This window comes from Pyxicephalus adspersus, chromosome 2, assembly GCF_032062135.1.
Source record: "Pyxicephalus adspersus chromosome 2, UCB_Pads_2.0, whole genome shotgun sequence".
NCBI classification, from domain to species: Eukaryota; Metazoa; Chordata; class Amphibia; order Anura; family Pyxicephalidae; genus Pyxicephalus; species Pyxicephalus adspersus.
Window position 1 is genome coordinate 7,725,416 of NC_092859.1, and position 20,699 is coordinate 7,746,114.

Consider the following 20,699-nt stretch of genomic DNA (forward strand, 5'->3'; position numbering starts at 1 on the left):
AGCCAGTGCTGATGTGAATGTGAGTGGCCATGTCCCATGCAGATGATGCATGCAATGCTCCTGCAGCCCTGATTACATTGACACACGTGGTGGTAACAAGACTGCATACTCCATGCAATAAATAGACTGGTTGTCACCAGCATTTTTTTTATATAGTACAATTCCTTTAGTTTTCTACAGCTCCCATTAAAATAATACCTACTGAGCCGGCTATGAGAGTTCTTCTTTAGACACTTCCTGATATAGAGTGACAACTTCATTCTAATATCCCAAATGGTCTTCCCTGTCCCATGCTCTCTCTATAGAGATGACAACAATTGTGCTGACCCTCATTGCACAGGCTGTCCACAGCTTTCAACGTTCTGTCCTGGTCCCCAAAGTGGCCTTCCCTGTCCTATATTTTCCTAATGGAGACTACAACAACTGTACTGACACGTCACAAAGGTATTTTCTAGTTTTACCACCATCAGGAAAATACTTTGCAGCTGTTGCTGTGTGCAGGATGTGACGTCAAAGAGGTTGTATGAGACTGACAACACCCAAAAATAACAATGATTGGAAACATAGTGAGAGAGGGCTGCCTAAGATCAACAGCAATGGAAAGTACCAAAGAACAATAATAATAATAAAGAATGAAAAAATAGTGAAAAAATAAGAAAAACAAACTTGCACTGGCTAATTATACACATTGAGCAAACTAGAAGTCACCTAGTTAGGATTCACAGCTACTCCAATTGTGAAAAGTCTGCTAAAGATTGAATGTTTCTTTAAAGCAAGGTGAACGAACATGACCCAATTGTAATTGTAATCAATGTTCCCTGTAATGTTCAAAATTTATGCCCCACCCTGTGCATATGACCAGCTAAAAAATGTAGTCACCCTGAAGAGCAGAAAAAAGTATTCATTGCTTTTTACAGCTGTAAACTTTTTTAGTGCCAATGTTACATTCCATTTTGTATATAGAATTTGTTTTCAGGCAAATAATTCGGCAAAGACTTTGCCGTTCCCCAACTGTTATGTCATGCTTGCCATCAGATGTTTTGTCACCATCCTACAGCATATGGCTGATTCAAACTAACTTTAGATACAAGAAAAGGAGAACACCTACTGTAAATAAAATGTAGGCTGTCACATTGCCGATCCCTTAAAAATGCTACATACCTGGCCGTTCCGGAATAGGTATACACATCAATACGGGGGTTGTGTACACAAATGTTGTCTATGTGCCTTTGACATTGCTTTGAACCACGCATCAAAAACAGGTCAGCAAATTTCTATTCCCCCTAATAACATATAGAAGGAAATCTGTGTATGACCTGCTTTGCATGCATTTCTCAGAACTCAGCGCTATCAATTTGAATTGTATTTGCATTGTAGTTTAAATGCAGCTTTTTGCATTTGAACACATGTACAAGCCAGTTCACAAGCTCAAGGTATTTGGGATTATTGGCTCTGAATATGTTAAAGCAAAAAGGATCATCTGACAACCAATTGGCATTTCCAGCAGTATCAGCCTATTTTTTTCTCTCATCACAAATTTACTATAAGACAATGAATAATAAAAAGGTGTGCAGTGAATACAGTACCTTATAGGTAAACCAGCTGTACAGTCTATTTGTGCATTCACTGCATTACTTTGTTCACTTCACAAATCTTTCAATTTTGGGTATCCATTTAATTGGGTAGCCATATGATTGAAACTACTCAATAGGAAATTGGGTGAAGGAATAATACATTTATGGAATGTTTTTCATAGACTGGACAATCCTGCACGCACATCATCAATTTATTATATTCACCCCATTTGCAAACCACTGAAAAACGTACTGTATGCTTCTATTTCTTGGAGTTATTGCCCAAAGATGTCCTCACTTGCCTGGCATTAGTCTCCTAACCCGGGCAGAACAACTTGTGTTACAAAATTCCCTCTAAATTAGACGTAGGTGTGGAGCAGGAACAGTGTGACTCCAATGGTTAAAAAAAGTTATCTATAAAGAAGCCATTGTTGATTTACTTTTCTGCAAAATCTAATTCCCTGGTTATCCTGGTGACCCTCCTGCCTGAATACTTTGGGTCACTGACCCATGCATGTATGCAGGAGTTTCTGATTGACGTTCTTTTCCCAAGCCAGTGGCTAGCAGGGCTAGTCAGACAAGAAGCATTTTCAAAGGGAGGCCATCATTGGCAGCCTCTAAATTTTCTTTAAAGTCTGCCTGCAGAGGACATAGCAAGTCCATTTTAATCCCTCCTTCACAGAAGAACACACTTAACTTTGCTTCACCTCCTTTCTCTTCCATTTTGGTGCCGAAAGCCGAAGAAGCTTTTTTCTGTAGGTAGAAGCCACTCAAGTTTTAGCTTACACAGTTCTGTAGACTCTTTCCATGTGATAGTGTTGGTGTAGAGTGACTGGTCGGATACTGTCACATGGAGTAGGTCACATGCTACCCACACCTGGAAGTACTTGGTATATTCTTCATTCTCAAAAACTGAATGAAGAGGCAAAGTCAAGGTGATTATTCGCTACGGGAAAGCAGAGGCTAAAGCAAACCAGTTGCTTTATTCTGGAAGGAATAGAGGTGGCAAAACCAAGAAATCTTGTTGCGGCAGTCCCACATAGATAGACAACTCTCAGATATAAAAAAATAACATTTAAAGCCCATCCCAGGGTAAAAATCGGTGTTATCTTGGAGATCAGCTTTAATCCTAATGACCAAGGCATGACATAATGACGGGGAATGCAGAAGTGGTTTAAAACTGGGCCTATATTTATTAAAGCAATGTGTAACGTGTTTTCAACCTGTAACAGCCAATCAGAACTTTTATAAGTACCTGAAAAAGGTAAGATCTGATTTCTGATTGGCTGCCAAGGTTTACCGCATGATCACACTTTTTGCAAAGTATTAAAGGCCTGTTGTTTTATAAATAGGAGGTTAGTTGCCTGTTTTATTTATTTCAAACGTTTTCATGTAAATAGCGTGGTCTGTTTTAAATTGTTTGTATGGTTTTTAAGAATTGAGTTAAATTTTTATATATTTTTTCAAATTCCGGTATGTTACAGAATTTTGTTTATAATCTTGACATTTTTTTAAAATAAAGATTTCATTTTCACAGGAGTCTCTGTTTCTTCTTTTGTTATGAAAATGACTACAATTACTATAATTACATGGCTTTAAGGTTCATGTTCAGGGCAAAATAAAAATACACATTTAACATCTTTCTCAAGTTATTGTTATTTAACAAGCACAGCGGGTACAGAAAAAAAAAAAAAACGTTGACCTGCCGATGTGAATCCAATCTGCTACTAATTTCCTTTCATGAGCTGATAACTCTGCTGCATTTAAATCTCAAGTAGTGATGAGTGAAATGGGCAATTTCCTTTCTGCAAAAATTGCATATTTTCTTAAACATTTCAGGGTAATGTATAGGGGTCAATAAGAAGACAAACATTTTGCAGTTTGTATTCATTTTAAAAATTGCATTTTGATTTTATTTACAAAGGACAGTTCCAGCCTGTTTCAACAACTGGTCATCTTCCAATATTAAAGAAGGTAGGGAGAACTTTACTATGGTCAGTGTTTGCAAAGTACATTAAATACTGCAACACCTGTCAATTAAATAAAAAAAATGTGATTGGCAAATATGTGTCTGATATTCAAATATGTTTTTAGGGTGGCAATGGAGAATCTAAGGACCACAGCTGCAGAATATGTGTTGTATATTAGTATAAATGTTTCACTTTAAACTTAAATACAGAACACTATCAGGATCTAAAGAAATCCCGGAGATCTGAATGAAAAAAAAAAAAAAAACTTAGCAAAATGAGAAATCTATGCCATGTAATAAAGTTGGTGCTGCGCAATAATGATGTTTTCTGCCTCATTGTGCTATTAGGTTGCAGCAGCACTGAGAAACTACTAACAGGGATGACAAAAAAGCAAATATAGTATTCTCAGTGTAAGCTGTGGTAAATACAAAGACATTCCAGAGAAATATATAAGAAAAGTTGAAAAAAATATTTTTTTTTCATGACATGAGAAGTTTGTGCTGTTCAATGTTGGTCGTTTCTGCCTCACTGTTCTATGACTCTACTACTTCTATGATGTTACTAACAGGGATGAAGGAGAAAAGAATCAGATAAGCAACCTGAGGTATCTTCCTCAAACTGGCTTGGTCTCGAAGAAATTTCAATTCAGCTGGTAAACATTTTGTTCTAGTTGTAAAGATTCTTATATAGCTCCAAAGATTTGTGTTCTCCTCTAACACAATCTCCCTTTCTACCCATTTCTACTCCCGAAACTCCCAGTCGGTGCCTTATAAAGGGATGGAGGGTTGAATTCTTTTTGGTTTGTTGAGGATGGCTCTACATATTCCGTATGCATTCCAGTGATACCTTGCAACACCGTTGGTTGGAAAACCAAATATATGTTGGCCACAATATTCATAAAAATTTTCATAATAATGCAAAAATTAGATTTTTTTTTAGGAAGTTTGCCCTTTCATCCCTAATTCCAAGCAGTGTTGTCAACAACTCTATCCAGTTCTCCGATACTGAATTACACGTCCTCCTCTTCTCATCTCCATACCATAAGTGGGAAGTAGCCTAGCAGGGAATAGGCTGACAACACTGTTTGGGATTTTAGTACAGCAGAGACAGAGCTCAAAAAAGTTATGTTAGGCTATGTTCACACTGGTGGTGAGATTGCTTTGCATTTACTGCTTCTCCATACCAATAAACTGCTGCTTCTTGGCAGCTCCATAGGAAATGGATACTAGTACTACTTACTGCCTCCATTTGTCAAATGTGCAGACTCTGATGGGCACTGCAGTGCAAGGGTTGCTCGATCTCGAGGCATAGCCTGCCCTCAGAAACTCACTCGGATGTACTGATATACTTTTTTTCATTTTTCCCATTCATTATTTAAGTCTCAAAAAACATAATATCAATTAAATGAAAGAACTATAGTTCCTTGGCATGCATGTACCTGGAAGTACGGTCTACGCTAGAGCTCAAAAATAAGTATTTCCCCACAATTTCACTTAAACCATATTGGATCCACTGGCCTCAAAGCGAGCATTAGAACCACCTTCATTAGAACCTTAGCATTAGAACCACCATCTTCACCAAGAACCAATGAAAAGAGTGTTGATGCAGCTTTAGTGACCCAGCCACCCATACATGAACATCAGGAACATATTCAAAATTGACTTTTCAATTTCAAAAGAGAAGGGCAAAACATGCAGAAATAATTTTGGGTAAATTGATGAAGCCACCTCATGTTGGCATACAGAACCACCAGTGCATCTGAACCAATCTAGCAGTGCCAGCTGCTAAGGTGGAAGGTGGTTAAACGCTGGACACAGAGCCAGGTCCTAGAGTTATAGTGAATGTTCCAAAGGTTTTCTCTTAGGAATAGCACAGGATCGAAATTTGAGGTATTACCAAACATGAATTAGGTATGTTTGCATGACAAGGTAATAAAGGAAGTTGAAGTAGCTAAAAAGGAACATTGAAATAAATTAAAATTGGGTAAATCAGCTTAGAGTTCATAGGCAAGAATATATCTGTTCAGAGAATATATCTGTATATGTGGTTGATAGTTTTGATGGAAGTGAAGCTAAGGTTTTTAAATACAGAAGTAGGGAAGTCGGATTGCTGGGCTAAAATGTCTTAAAGCGTACCCAAACTAAGAATTTTCACTTGACATAAAAGGGTAGACAACCCTTTTATGTAAAGTAAAAATTCTGTTTGTTTTTTTTAAGTGGAACACTCTTTCATTTAAAGAAAAAAAAGGGCGCAGGACCACCCCCTAATGAATGGGCGCACAGAGCCTCCTGGGATACCTACGTTATGTATCCCGGGAGGGTCTTGGGTGCTCCTTCCGCGCATGCCTGAGCATCTCAGGCATGCGCAGGAGGAGCCCTTTCGTAAAAAGAGAAACAAGTTTTTCCCATCTACGTCACCCGATCTCGTGCCTAGGTCGGGTAATGTAAGAAGAAGAACCCGGAAGAAGAGGAGAAGATGGCGGTGCCCGGAGCGCTGGCTCGAAGACGGATGCTGGGACGATGCGGGACACATTGGAAGAAGCCTCCGGAACGATCAACTGTTCTGCGGGATGGAAGGTAAGTGTATCTTTTTTGTTTTGTGGATTTTTGAGTTTACTTCCTCTTTAAGGGTTCAGATCAGAAAATATCAATCTATGTGTTATCTCTAAATCCTTTATTACTATAAGTAATGACAAGGGTTAAAACAAGTTTCTGGCTACAATATCTATCGTAAAAACTTGATGTCATAATAAACTTTCAGCTTTTTCTCTTTAAATCAGAAGCGATCTGCAGTAAAACTATGCAACCATACCAAAAAGTGGTGTCTCCTTCTTTTTCCTGAAAGCTCTATGTCTTACTTCTTCATGGACAGAGGACATTTGAGGCATCCAGGATCTAACAGATCCCTGATATAGAACAAACCTGCATTGTTTGTGTCAGAGTCATTGTGATAATAATAAAAACAGTAAAATTGTATTAAGAAAACAATCAAAATGTAATAAAAAAAACCCACGTATGTAAGCACTTACTATCTAACCATATCAGTAATCCACACATGCCAAATATAGAAGAACCATATTAGAGATAAAAATATGGTTGAACTCTAAATTGATAAACTCCAAAGGTTTTAATGCTTACCTACATGTTTTACATGTCTATCACTAGGAAAAATCAGGACACCTTCCCCCAAACCTCTTTTACATCTTTTTTATCCATCATTTCTTTCATGGTGACCTTGGTAGGGAAGAACAGTCATCCACCCATGAGGTCCACATAGTAACCCATTACTTACTTTTAGGATATATTTTTGGGAAGTAGCCCAGCAACCTGTTGATGTGTTTCATGCCCTTTTATCAGAGCTTTGGATACAACAGTGCTGTACATAGAAGGGTGAGAGCCTGGTTTTCCTCTAGGGCCATGACCATGGGGTTCATGGCCATGGGGTATGGTATTGAACAGATTCTGTGCTATAAAGAGCGTCTTTGGTGTATGAAGGTAGCTACAGGGATATAGCACATGATAAACATGATTACCTTATGTATATTTCAGCTGGTACTACAGGACTCTTTGGAGGGGGGGCTGTCCATCTAAAATTTTGCCCAAAGGGTGCCCACTAAATTCTACATACACTCTTGGTAAGAATGTGTGTTTCCCAGAGCCTTGGCCTAAACTTTTGCTTTAATGCAAAGATTTTTCCACTATGGTGATCTCTAAGGCTTGCTATAACGTGTTATTTATTGGACACTGCTGAGAGATCTAGGGTCAGTGATACATCATAAAGTGGCCTTAAATGTTTGACCTGACCAGAAAGTCTTCTCTTTCTCCTACAAGCTGTTGCCCGAATCCAGGCCCATATGTGTTGACTTTTTGGGCCCGCCATGTGCTTCCTGACCTCATTGATGCTAAACTGGTTGCTATCATGCAAATACCTGAGGACACTGGAGACACAACATGAACCTCCAATGGTATAGAGCTTCACCCAAGTTGATCCAGTAGCTCCCCAAATATCTCTAGGGACAACCAAGACACCACCAGAACCATTGGTTTCATGATGAAGTCATTGTGCAGAGACAACACAGGAACCTCTGCTGTGATGGATGCTATCTCTGTCTATTACCATAATAGAGGTCCAAGCTTCATGCAGCTTGAGAAGTTGCACTAATGTTGGGTATGTCTTTTCTCCCTGCCCCAATGCAATATTAGGGAGTGGGGATTTAGAGCTAAAGGTAACTATCTCTTTCTCATGATAACTGAGCGCTTGGGTTTTTATTATTATATCTATATATTTTGAACATTTTTTAACCATAAGCTTCTATTCAGAATAAAAGGGTTTTATATTAGTACATGAAGATCTTCACAGCTATATGAGTGAATTATGTCAAATATTGAGGGAATCTTTCGAATATTCACTGCCTCTTAAGCTAGGTACACATGTCCAATGGTTCTCGCCCGATAATCAGCTCAGGGCCGATATGGGACGAGAATCTGGCGTGTGTACAGCGCCCATCATCCAAACAACCATCCTGGCGGAGCCATGAACAATGGACGACGAACGATCGCAATGCAAGGGAAGGGGGAGAGCGCGCAGCAGGGTGCCGCTCTGTCGTTATCCCTCTCCATAGAGAACGGTGCTGTATGTAGAAGACTCGTTCATGCATCTTTCAGTCTTGTTGTTGGAAAGGATTGCAAAAGACAATAATTGCAGGTGTGTGTCACAGATCCCTGCAGGTCTAGGCGATCTTTGCCTCTGTCAGTGTCACCCACCTTACATTCTCCTGCTGCCAGCACCAGCTCTGCTAGGGCATCATCTCCTCAGGTCACTTCCTGTTCTAGGTCATGTGACTCACAGTCAGCCGCTCCACTACCTCAGAGGACTAGAATGTTTTGCAGACACGCTCCCCCTGCTGGTGGAGATGTAAACACCACCAACCTCTACTCTCCAGCATCCCCTCTGGTGGTAGGATAGGATGCAGCAGGTCACATGGCCTAATTCATCACCATCATCATCATCATCATAAAAGGAAGTGAAGGGCAACAGGAAGTTGTCTAAACAAGGGGTTACTTCGGCTCTGCTTCCTGTTTGTTGATATTCCTGCTTCTGATTCCTTGTGTGCTGACCTCGGCTTAACCTTAACTTCTCCTGATCGCTGCATGCCCTGACCTCTGGCTTGCCTCTTGTTCTGGTACCACGTCCTGTTTCTGTCTGTCAGCAGTCACCTGCCTCTGCGGGCACAGGAGCCGCAACCTGGCAGTTGCCCGCAGTGCAACATCCTCACCTCTAGAGGCTCTGGTGAAGACCGGGCAGCTGCTTACACACTGTCCAGCTGCTGAACAATATTTCTGGCTATTGTCACTCAGATAATATGCTTTCATTTTATTTGCAAAATAAAACTTGCCTTTTGTCTTTTTATTTGCTTTCTATTTCAATCGCTTCTCTACTGTTCTGATGCTGACCAATTTCTATGAACACAAAGTCTATATTTTAAATATTATATAAATTTTAGTTGGTAGAAGGTTTAGGATTGTGAGGCTGTGGTTTTAAAGTGTTTTGTGATCTCTATATTTCATGAGTAAACTTTCCCAAAGCTTTTACATCTGTTGTAACTGCTTCCTATACCCGTCATTTCAGGGATATTAGGCCTGCTTGATTAAAAAAAAATGAAGAAACCTTTTTTATTCTGAATAAATCATATTGGAGTTCTGCTTCTGTATTAAAGCCAATATAAACAAAAAAGTTAACAAAGTAGTTACCGATTCAAAATATGCAAATATCATGCTATTCTGCAACACCACATACAGACAGATTAAAAGCATCTCCAAAGCATGTGAATTGAAGGAATACAGTTTTTACTGAATTTACAAAAATAACTCATAGACTTTAAAGCGGAACTATAAGTAAAAAAAAACTTTTTTTATAGGTGGAAAGCCGTTGATTCCTACACAATCCTAGTCCAGCCGTTCCAGCTCCCATCCCGCCATCCTACTTTGTTCCAGCACGGACTGGACAATGGGTGCTGTCTGTTTTTCCTGGTTCTTCTTCTCATGTCACCCAATCTCGCACTGCACAGACGCGAGCTAGGGTGATGCGACTTCTGGAAAATGTATGTATGCGTATGCGTGAGATTGGTAGGAAAAGCCCCTTCTGTGCATACCAGAGAAGGAGCAGCTCTCAGGAGGTTGCGGTTTTCCCATTTAGTCTTGTGACACTAAGGCAGGATTGGAGGTGGAAGGGAGATATATTTGCCCAGGATTCCTCTCCTGTGTGGAGTAGCAGGTGGAAGACTCTCACCTGTGAGATAATTAATGAAGAAGCACTAAGGGTGGGGATATAATATAGAGCCAAGAGCTCAGTCAGTAGCTTGGCTTGGAGAGACACAGACAGGGGTCTGTCCGAGAGTTCAGCTCTGTTTGGAGACACAGACAGGGGTCTGTGTGAGTTCAGCTCTGTTTGGAGACACAGCCAGGTGGACTGTGTGAGAGAGCTCTGTTTGGAGACACAGCCAGGTGGACTGTGTGAGAGAGCTCTGTTTGGAGACACAGACAGGTGGACTGCGTGAGTGAGCTCTGCTGGAGACACAGACAGTCGGTCTGTGAGGGAGCCCGGCTGACAGACTCAGAAAGTCAGTCTGGGTGAGTGAGCTCAAAAGTGAGTAGAAGGTTGCTGAAAGCTTGGTTTGGGCTGACAGGGAGAAGCCCTCCAGCTGATAGACAGGGATGTCTGATGTATAGTAAGTGCCGGACAGGCAAGGTTTTCTTTTCCTGTTTTGTTATTTTATCTGCAACCTTCAATAAACCTCGCTGCAAGCCAGCTTAAAGCTGATACCTTGGTGTGTGATATGAGTTGGATGAACCAGACAAGTGTCCTTCGACCCCAGCAAAGGCGATCCTGAGCGTAACCCCTCACAGTCTTTATGGCAACAGTGGTAAAGACAGAAGTTAAGCGTCTCCCCTTCCAAAATAAAAAGTAATAGCATTACCCGCCTTTTTCATAAAGTAAAAAATATGGTCACTTTAAGAGGATTTGCCAAACATCGATGCGGATTCACCCATCACATCAAAATCCTACTGAACACCTGTGGGATAAAAGGGAACACTGATTGTTTGCTAGCTCAATAATTGCAACTTTGGCTAAATTTTCACTAAATCCTATTGGCACACTTCAGAATCTTGTAAAAAGAAGAGTGCATGCTGGTACAGCTGCAAAGGAATGTGTGTGTGTGTGTGTGGGGACTCCATATTGATGTCCCTGGCTTTGAAATAAGCTGTTCAATAAAGTACCATAGGTATGACATTCAGGTGCCATTCACACGGGCTTCACCTTGTATGAGAGCAATGTATACAGCAAGCATTTGTAAATCATTTGCAAAGTTTTAAACACCTTTATGGAAACCTAACCCATCCCCTCTATAATGTAAATGCAGCTAGCAAGCTTCAGTAATGTTACACTAGTAAACTACATATATAATATATTTTTGCTAAAAGGATTCCTAGAGCACTATGGGTTATTTCATGTGAGAGCCCAGCTGATAATGTCCCTGGCTGAAACCCTGAGTTGTATGGCATGATAATAGAGGTGAGTGCTCCTCTAAGTCCTTCTATTTGTATGTACATTTTGGCATGATGTCAAGGGACTTTGTGGTACATTTGTGAGCCATCAGACTCCAGATCAGACGGGTATGTGGTCAAATCATGTCAAAGTCAGTAGGCCTTTTGAAAGCAAAATTTGTGGCTGTGCTCTGTCAAACTTTACCTTACCATAGTTGTATCCTGGTGTTATTTTATCATTATAATATAACTAAATGTATTATTATTATTATCATATTTATAAAATGATAAAGTGGAAATAAATGTTAAAAAAATAAAAAAATTGTCAGCAGGGTATTTTTTGGAGAAGGGACGTTACCTGTCCCATAATGGAGTGAGGAGAGGTGAGTGTGTGTGAAAAATGTGGAACAGGCTGTGTAAGGAATGTAATTTTGCTGAGAATTGAAGTTAGGTTATTTTTGTGTTTTTGATATAACTGCATGCTTGAGCTGCTTGTGTGTTATTCACTGCTCCCAAGGCGTTGAAAACAGAGGTCATGATAGAGAGGGAACCTGATCTGAGATCAGCAGGAAATCACCTTAACGGGCAGGTTATTTTATTTTTTATTTTAATAAATGGCATTGCCTGTCTCTTGTATGCATCCCGCCTGTCCTGCTGCAATTTTTATTTTTTTTAACTTTAGTTCAACTTTATATTTTTTATTATATAAAGTGCCAATATATTACATAACACTGTAGCCCCTTACCACGGGTTTCCCCAAACTCCACAGATATAAATATAATCACAATGCCTGTTGCTTCTCCATGCTTTGTCTGGCCACATTTGCTCATGTATATCGCAGTGGTTCAGCCTGTGTGGATTTAGAGCCAGCACCACAATGTCTCTGTACCTATCTGTTTGAATATCAGCTCTATGGGGATAGAAATATATTCTAAATATGAGTTGATCTCTCAAAACAAATTTCTATTGACAATTTGCTGGACAGCATCTGTATAACGGAACAAGAAAAAAACAAACTTTTGCCTGGAGTTATGATATAAGGAATACAGTCATGTGTGACCGGTTCCCTTTATGGATTTATTTTTAGCACGTCACAGGCCTCTCAACAACTCCTTAGCAATAAAGCGTCCCCGAGGGCTAATCTGTGGCACACGTCTGGGGCGCCCTCGCCTATTAGTGCTGCTCAATGTTCTGCAGATATCAGTTCTGTGCTGTACAGGAAGGGAGGGTCTCCTGTACTGTAACTAGCAGATACAGCCATTGTACAAAGGATCACTTGGTACGATGTGGTCTACAACGTTTTTACGCTTCTGCCTGTTTTGCTGCCTGGCTGCACTCGGAGGGGTGAGTACCAGAGTATATTGCTGTATTTTTGCTCTTTGAGGCTTTGAACAGTTAAAACATTTTGAAACTGTTTTCCAGAACTAGTCGGAATCTTCCTAAAAATAAAACAGAAATGCTAACTGTCAAACCAGTATGCGTATATTGCTAAACTTCCAAACAGACTTCCTAAATACTAATACCAACATTCTCTTTTGTATCTAGTTAACTATTTAATATTATTATTATTATATTTATTAATAAGAATAATAAACAGGATTTATATGGCGCCAACATATTACGCAGGGCTGTACATTAAATAGGGGTTGCAAATGACACACAGTAACACAGGAGGAGGAAAGGACCCTGCTCAAAAGAGCTTACAATCTAAGAGGAGGGGGGATAAGGAATGGTGGGTAAGAAGTAAGGGTTTAGGTAGATGAGTTTGAAAAGATGGGTTTTAGGAGCTCTTTTAAATGAGCAGAAAGTAGGAGCAAGCCGAAAAAGACGAGGAAGACCATTCCAGAGTGACAGTCACAGGAGAAGACCCTGCCCCAAGAGCTTACAATCCAAGAGCATTCATTGTAATGCAAATAAATTAGGACGATGAACTAAAAGAATTAAAACAATATTTCCACCTATGAACATTGGGAGAGATACATGGGCATTGCTCACCTTGTTCTGACAATGTTTCTTGCCTGGCTGAGCCTCTGTCTTCCCTGGCACTGACCAGTACTAAAGTCAGCAACCTTTACTGGCATACTTGTTTCAGGTCAAAAGTTCAAAGTGTATTGTCCTAAGAATAATTAATGGAACTTAGTGAATTGTGTGAATATTCAATGAAATGCAAGGATATGCACATGATTGTATGATTGAAGTCTGTATGGTCGTGGTTTCAATTATCTCACGCAGTGAGAATTCCCTTTGCTAAGTGAAAAGCCTGTATTCATTTAGTAAGCCCAATCAGTTGTCTGCAGCACATGGATATGTATGAATGAGCTTTAGTCTTTCTCTGGAACATTTTGCATGCTTTTTCTTTTTTTTAACCTCTTTATGTAACACTATGAAATAATATTTTATTTTATTCAGTTCCTCATACCTACCCCTAGTGTAGCCTAGTGTACACAGGCATTTAAAATGCATTTTCAGGTGATAAAAATAGTTTTGTCATGCATTCACATTGACTTAGGCAGGATGGTTTGCAAAGCTTAAATGATACCAAACTCCCATGTACTCCTATGTAGCCCTTTTTGAAGCAGAACTAAACCCAAAAAATAGTTTGCAGTGTTTTAATTGCACCTGCCTGTCGCCGTTCCATTGCAAGCACCACTTTCTTCCTCCTGCTCTTCCTGCTGATAAACGAGCAGTTAGGGGATTATGGGTACATAATACATAGGTTATACATATACAATATATATACAGAATATAAATAAATATATTCGGAGGGATAAATATATATATCCGGAGGGAAGCGGAAGAGGAAAAGAAGAGGAGAGGTGAAGAGAGAAGGGAAAGAGAATAGAAGGGAGGGAAAAGAGAAGAGAAGAGAAGAGAGGGAAAGGGAGAGAGGGCAGAGAAGAGAAGCGGAAGAGAAAAAGAGAAGCCAAGGGAAGGGTAGAGGAGGGGAAAGGAGATGAGAGAAAGACGAAGAAAAGAGGAGAGAAGTACAGGGGTATTGAAAGAGAAAGAGAAGATGCGAGGAGAGAATGTTTATAGAAGAGAAGGGAGGGAAAGAGAAGAGAAAAGAAAAAAAGGGAAGAGGAGGGGAAAAGGAGAGGAAGAGAAGAGAAAAATAATAGAAGAGAAGGGGGAGAAAGGAGGAGAGGAGAGAAAAGGGAAGAGAAGAAGAAAAAGGAAGAGAGGAGAAATAGAAGAGAAAAGAAGGGCAGAGGATGGGTAAGGAGAGAAAGAGAAAAGGAAAAGAAAGGGAGAAAAGGGGTGAGGGGAGAAGAGGAGAGAGTGAAGAAAAGAAGAGGGCAGAGAATGAAGAAGAGAAGAAGATCAGGATGGAAAAAGTAGAAGAAGAGAGTAGGGAGTAGAAGAGGGGAGAGAAGGGAATGGGAGAAAGAGGAAGTAAAGAAAAATAGAAGAGAAGGGAAGGGGAGAGGAGAGAAAGAGGAAAAGAAGAAGAGGGGAGAGAATGAGGAAAAGAAGAAGATGAGCAATGCAAGAGAAAGAGAAAAGAAGAGAAGAGGTGAGAGGAGAGGAGAAAAGGGAATGGAAAGAGAAGAAAAAGAAAAAAAAGAGGAGGGAAGGGAGGGGGAGAAAAAAGAAAAAGGAAGAGAAGAAGAAAAGAAGGACAGAAGAGGGGTAAGGGGAGGAAAAGAAGAGAGGGGGAGGAAAATGAAGAGGAGAGAAAGAGGAAAATAAGAAGAGGGGAGAGAATGAGGAAGAGAAGAAGATGAGCAAGGGAAGAGAAAGAGAAAAGAAGAGAAGAGGTGAGAGAAGAGGAGAAAAAGGAATGGAAAGAGGAGGGAAGAAAAAGAGAAGAGAAGGGAAGGACAGAAGAGGGGTAAGGAGAGAAAAAGAAGAGAAGGGGAGGAAATGGAAGAGGAGAGAAAGAGGAAAATAAGCAGAGGGGAGAGAATGAGGAAGAGAAGAAGATGAGCAACGGAAGAGAAAGAGAAAAGAAGAGAAGAGGTGAGAGAAGAGGAGAAAAGGGAATGGAAAGAGGAGGGAAGAAAAAGAGAAGAAAAGGGAAGGACAGAAGAGGGGTAAGGAGAGAATAAGAAGAGAAGGGGAGGAAATGTAAGAGGAGAGAAAGAGGAAAAGAAGAAGAGGGGAGAGAATGGGAAACAAAAAAGACAGAGCGGAGAAGGTAAGGGAAGAGGAGAGGAGCAAAAAAGAGAAAGGGAAGAGAAAAGAAGGAGGAAAATAGGTTTATCATTGATGGTCTTGTTTTCTGAGACAATAATGGGTTTAAGGGATTAGGTACAGAAATTACAAGGTATACATATACAGTATATACAGTTAGGTCCATAAATATTTGGACAATTGACTAAACTTTAGACAGAAAGGCCCACAAACATCAGCAACTGAAAGCCGCTGCAGTAAAGGCCTGGCAGAGAATTAAAAAGGAGGAAACCCGGCATCTGGTGATGTCCATGAGTTCAAGACTACAGGCTGTCATTACCAGCAAAAGTATTGGAAATTAACATTTTATTTTCAGCTTTTTAATTTGTACAATTACTTTTGAGCCCCTGAAATGAAGGGAATGTGTAAAAAAAGGCTTTAGTTCCTCACATTCTTATGCAATCTTTTTGTTCAACACACTGAATTAAAGCTGAAAGTCTGCAGGTCAACTTTACAGAACCAAAATTAGAAAAAAGTTGTCTCTGTTCAAATATTTATGGACCTAACTGTATATGGTATATAATAGGGGATACATATAAAAGAGAAGGAGGGAAATGGGTTTATTGTGGAGGCTTCAGGTCAAAGTGTTATTTCATGACGTGAATTTTTTTATACTTTCTGCTTTCTTATAAATTACAGAATAAATGTCAATAGTTACCCAATAACTTGCCACATCATCAGCCTTCCAGTTAGACATGTTAGACCACAAAGAGCTGCAATAACACATCAATTCCTGGCAGCCTGTTCTGTTATAGTCACAGAAATACAAACCATCGTCTGCATAGCAATCTATTTCCTATTATGGTCCACCTGACCTTCTGCACGTTAATTTTGTGTGATATCCATTACATTTTTGCCCCACCTCATGCTCTAGATCACGTGTTCAAACATGAGTTTTCAGATGTATCAAAGTAGCCCTATAATTTTATTCATGACTAGGATAGCTCAAAGGCACCCTTTCCTTTTTCCCTCCATCTACTGCCCAACCACCTCCCTACTCCCCCACCCCAATGACCACACATACAACTATTTCTTGGAGCAATATAGCTGATGCAGCACATTTATTATACCATATAAAAACTTTAATTTTGAACATACAAATCCCAACATGTAAAAGTCAACTCAACAAATAATTTCTTAACAACTTTTCACTCTTTTAATGTCACTATGTTATCCATATATCTCACCGTTACACTCCCCAGTTGCTGATCCTGGAAAGCCTCAACTGCCCAAAATTTCCAGACCAGCTTTGCTTGCAGCGGATTGATATTTTTGGCCCCCAAGTGCACTACCCTGTCTCAGGTGCCAATATCATCCAACTGTAGTTCCCCAATATCTTTCTTAGCCACCATTTACAACCATTTTCTTACACCAAAAAAAGGTAATCCATACCACTGAGGGGTCCCCCAATCACTTACCATCACCACCAACACCACCCCCAACCACCATCCCCAACAACCTAAGTACCGCCGAAAAGAGGAGTGGGTGGGTGCTAATGTTTCTTGTTGCCCCACGTTTTCTGGACTGTTCCTTACCTTTTCCTTGCCCTTTTAACCCTTCTGTTCCCCGCCCTTCTCCACTCCCCCCTCTTTCTTGACCTTCCTCAGCCTCATCTCCTCCCTTTCTTTAATATCCCCTCCCTTTGAAGCCCCCCTTCACACCCTATCATGCTGCCCCTCCCCGTACTTCTCCCACCTTTCCGCCTCAGGACTTACCTATATAATTGATTTCAATAATTCAACATTCCTCGTGATATCTTTGGATCTTTAAATACAATTTACACACACTTATGGTCTGACTTATCAAAGCGTTTGAAGTTTGGGGGAAGATAGACCTTCATGGGGGAACCTGGGTGATCCACCAAACGGATCTGGTCTAGGATTGAAAATATTTTCCAACTAATATCAAATGGTTTGTCTCTAATGATAGCCTATCTTCTCCAGTCTTGAAGAGCTTTAATTAATCAGGCTCAGTGTTTCATCATGGTCAATAGTTTCAGGTCAGCCAATGTACACAATGTACTTTGGTATGGTATTTGTATATCACAGTTTTAATTACACAATTTTACCGTCTTTTGTAACATGTCTGGGAGTTGTTTTCTCTCCTATGTGTACATTTCTGTATCCTTTCAAAATCTGTATAGTAAATTACAAAATTTTAATTTCTTAACAGATAAGACATGTGTTTCCTATTTCCTGTTATTTTTCTAATACTCAGAAAGGTATATACACTATTCTAGTTCATGATGAGTTTTTGTATGCCAGAAAAACTTATTTTTATGTTGAATTTAAAATGTGTGCTTCAAAGATCTTTCATTTCTGCAGCCATATTGTGTGGTATGTTTGTATGCCAGCATTCTTATTTTCTGCATAAAAAATTGTATTGAAGTACATACTGAAAGCACAGTACATCCACTGTTATAAATGAATGTACATTCACATATAACAGGTGAGACAGCTTGTTACTGAACATAATGCCAAACGAAAATGAATTCTCTGACAACATCAAATCTCTATATCAAAAATTTTACATGGAAAGCGACTATAAAAATATTTCCTTGGGCAGGAAAGGTAGTAGACAACCTGAGGATCCAGGAATTTCAAAACAAGATATTCAGCTATTCCCAATGCTAATTATTAATGCAGATAAAGGTGAAAAGCCTCCTTGCTGTTTAAATATCAACCACCCAAACTAACTCCTAGTGGGGTGGGAGATTGGGGGAATAAAAAGAAGGTCCTGGGGCAAATACAATGAAAGTATGAAAAAGAAAAAATAATAAATCAGAGGAAGTGATCCACCCTTATCAGAGCACCCACGCAAATCACATCTGGGAAAAATTAGTTATAGTCGTGGGATGTGCGAACCAGCAAGCCCAAATCATCAGAAAGTATATCATTACATCACGGGAAGAATTTATCAATTTCTCCATTTCAGGAATTTGGTTCATTTGTAGAAACCAAACCTATATAGGAGGATGTGATACCAAACCTATATAGGAGGAACAGATTTCCACAGCATAGGGATAGGTAGTTTTGCTGCATAGAGAATGTGGAAAAGAGGAATATTCCGATATTTACTGGGTGATATGTGGCTGCGGTGCAATTAGATCTTAGCTGGAATCAGTGGCATAGAATCACCTATATAAACCCGAATCCTTTTTGAACATCCACCCAAAAAGTTCAAATAGTCAGACAACTCCACCATATCTGCATAAAGGTGTCTTTCTCAATGCCACACAATGTCCGTGATAGCAATGCACTCCTTACCACAAACAGACCTTGGGTGCTTGAAGTGACAACCATGGGTGGTGCAGTTGGTGCACTTGATAAGGGTGACCTCTTTTCCTGTTTTCTCAGTGCCACAACACCAACACATCCTTTTGCAATGGGAGAGAAGCTTATGAAAATATAGGGGTCCCATATAGCAATGGGTTCGTATCCTTAAAACTGTTTTCTAAATTTTACCAATCTGGAACCCTTTCACAGAATGTTGATATATTCCCATTTGAATGATATTCAGGTCTTCCTTATTTTGGTTGGTAGTTGGTAGAAGCACCCAGGGGGTCATCTAGGTACTTGTAAATCAAGGAGATCGCATGTCGGAGTGAGGTTAATAAGTAGGCCATTTTCTAATAAATAAGAACAGGTCCAGGATAGAAAAGAGGAGCTTCTGTAATCTTTATGAGCAATTTTAAACTTCCTGGAAACTGATTTCCACCTGATTTCCAGGTCACTTGTGTTCCTACATATTTCCCATGAGCCTAAAATCAAAGAAGATTCTCCATGATCTACAGTGGAGGTATGAGAATCTTTCATATCATTTTGCCCGATTAGTTGAGCAAATTAAATTCAAGCAAGCCATTAAGTTTCCTTAAAAGATCTCACCTGCAATAATCAACTCTTCTCAGTTGATAAGTCAACATTGGATTAAGCACCAAGTGCTATTCTTGAGTGGCAAACATCTGCATAGCGATTCTTCTATTTGCCATTGTGATGCACCTGATCGCCTGATCGCTTTGCGTGCTTTTGAGTGTTTAAATGCAATAAAATGTAATATTCTGTTGAAGGTTTTATCTTGAGTACACAACTTGGTGCTTCAAAGATCTTTAAATTCTGAGCCACAATGTGTTTGGCATCTGGTAAAACATGTTTCTGTACCATTGGGCATTCAGCATTTTACAAGAACCAAAATATTTTTAGCTACACCCTGCTAGTCCCCAAGACCGAACAATAATAAGATTACATTACTATGAAGTGTGGTAATATTGGCTTTTAAAGTAAAATTCTAATAGATCAACCTGAACCTGAATTTTTCCTCCACACTACCAAAAAAGTGAACTTTGGTCACCTTGCAGGAAATGCAGGAAAAATCTCCCCAATAGGATAACACCAAAAACTAAAAACATAACAACTCTTCTTGCCTATATTCGAAGCAAAATAAAAACTTTAGCTGGGGACAGGCTTTAGGATTTTGACCCCTGGTTTCCACTTTATTATTATGACTTCATTTTCATCCACCAATGAAAATAAAGAGGGGACACACAATCAGCCAATCAAAAGAAGACCACATAAGGTCTGTAGGCTATAACTATAATGTGTCTTACTGTATTTGTCCACAAAATAATTATATTAATATAATAATAATATTTATAGTTTTTTTTCAGATTCCTAAGCACTCGTTCGTCAGTGAAGTACGGGCCACCCACCCCAAAGCATCACACACCTTCTACAGATGCTCCTCAAACCACAATCATGATTACTACTAACCCAAAGTTCACTGATCTTCTTAAACTGATTGAGTGGCCAGAGCCACCATCACCTCTAAAAGATTTCACATTTTCTACTGACCCCAAGATATGTGACTACCACCTCCTAAATCCTCAGGACACTTACAAGGTTGGAGAGACGTTGGAAGTGGTAATCACAGCTCGGGATCACAATGGCCATGTGAAAGAATGGGGTGGAGACTTTTTCCAGGCAAAGCTGCATTCTCCGGAACTAAAGGCTGGAGTTACTGGTCAAGTAAAAGATTATGGCAACGGGAGCTACCTGGCCACTTTCCTTCTACCATGGACGGGGCTGGCACACGTTCACATTCGGCTCATTCACTCCAGCGAGGCTGTGGATATTCTGAAGAAAAAGAGGGAAAGCTATCCAGAAAAAGTGAGTAAGCAGTAAAGTGAGGAAAAAGTAATGGTGTTCCTCTTTTTTAAATACACTATTCCACACGGTTTGTGTTCATCATCAGTGTTCATTTATATTCAGGGATAATGTTGAAACAAAAGTAAACCTTGAACCTGAATCTACATAAACATGTGTGTAAGGGGGCTGATATGTTTTAGAGCAGTGTTTTTCAGGGTTCCTCTAGAGGTTACTAGGGGTGAGCAAGGAAAAGTTTGTTCCTCTCAGGTCAGTTTTACTGACATTAATGATCTTTTT

The 20,699-nt window shown here is 39.8% G+C and overlaps 1 protein-coding gene and 1 long non-coding RNA gene across 3 annotated transcripts in view; one reads left to right on the top strand and one right to left on the bottom strand.

Moving 5' to 3' along the window:
- Positions 1-9,369: 9,369 nt before the first annotated feature.
- On the bottom strand, positions 9,370-13,280 carry LOC140322785 (uncharacterized). The gene is made up of 2 exons (XR_011919248.1): positions 13,084-13,280; positions 9,370-10,616 (listed from the first exon to the last, which is right to left on the bottom strand). It is a non-coding gene; the product is annotated as an uncharacterized lncRNA (long non-coding RNA).
- Positions 11,906-20,699, top strand: part of LOC140322784 (NXPE family member 3-like) — a 32,363-nt gene continuing 23,569 nt past the window's right edge. The window contains exons 1-2 of one of the 2 annotated variants that reach the window (XM_072399387.1): positions 11,906-12,432; positions 19,925-20,423. In XM_072399387.1, coding sequence (XP_072255488.1) covers positions 12,275-12,432; positions 19,925-20,423 — 657 coding nt within the window. In that variant the 5' untranslated portion in view covers positions 11,906-12,274. Of the gene's footprint in view, positions 12,433-19,913; positions 20,424-20,699 lie in introns of both variants that reach the window. The other variant, XM_072399388.1, reaches the window with a different exon arrangement.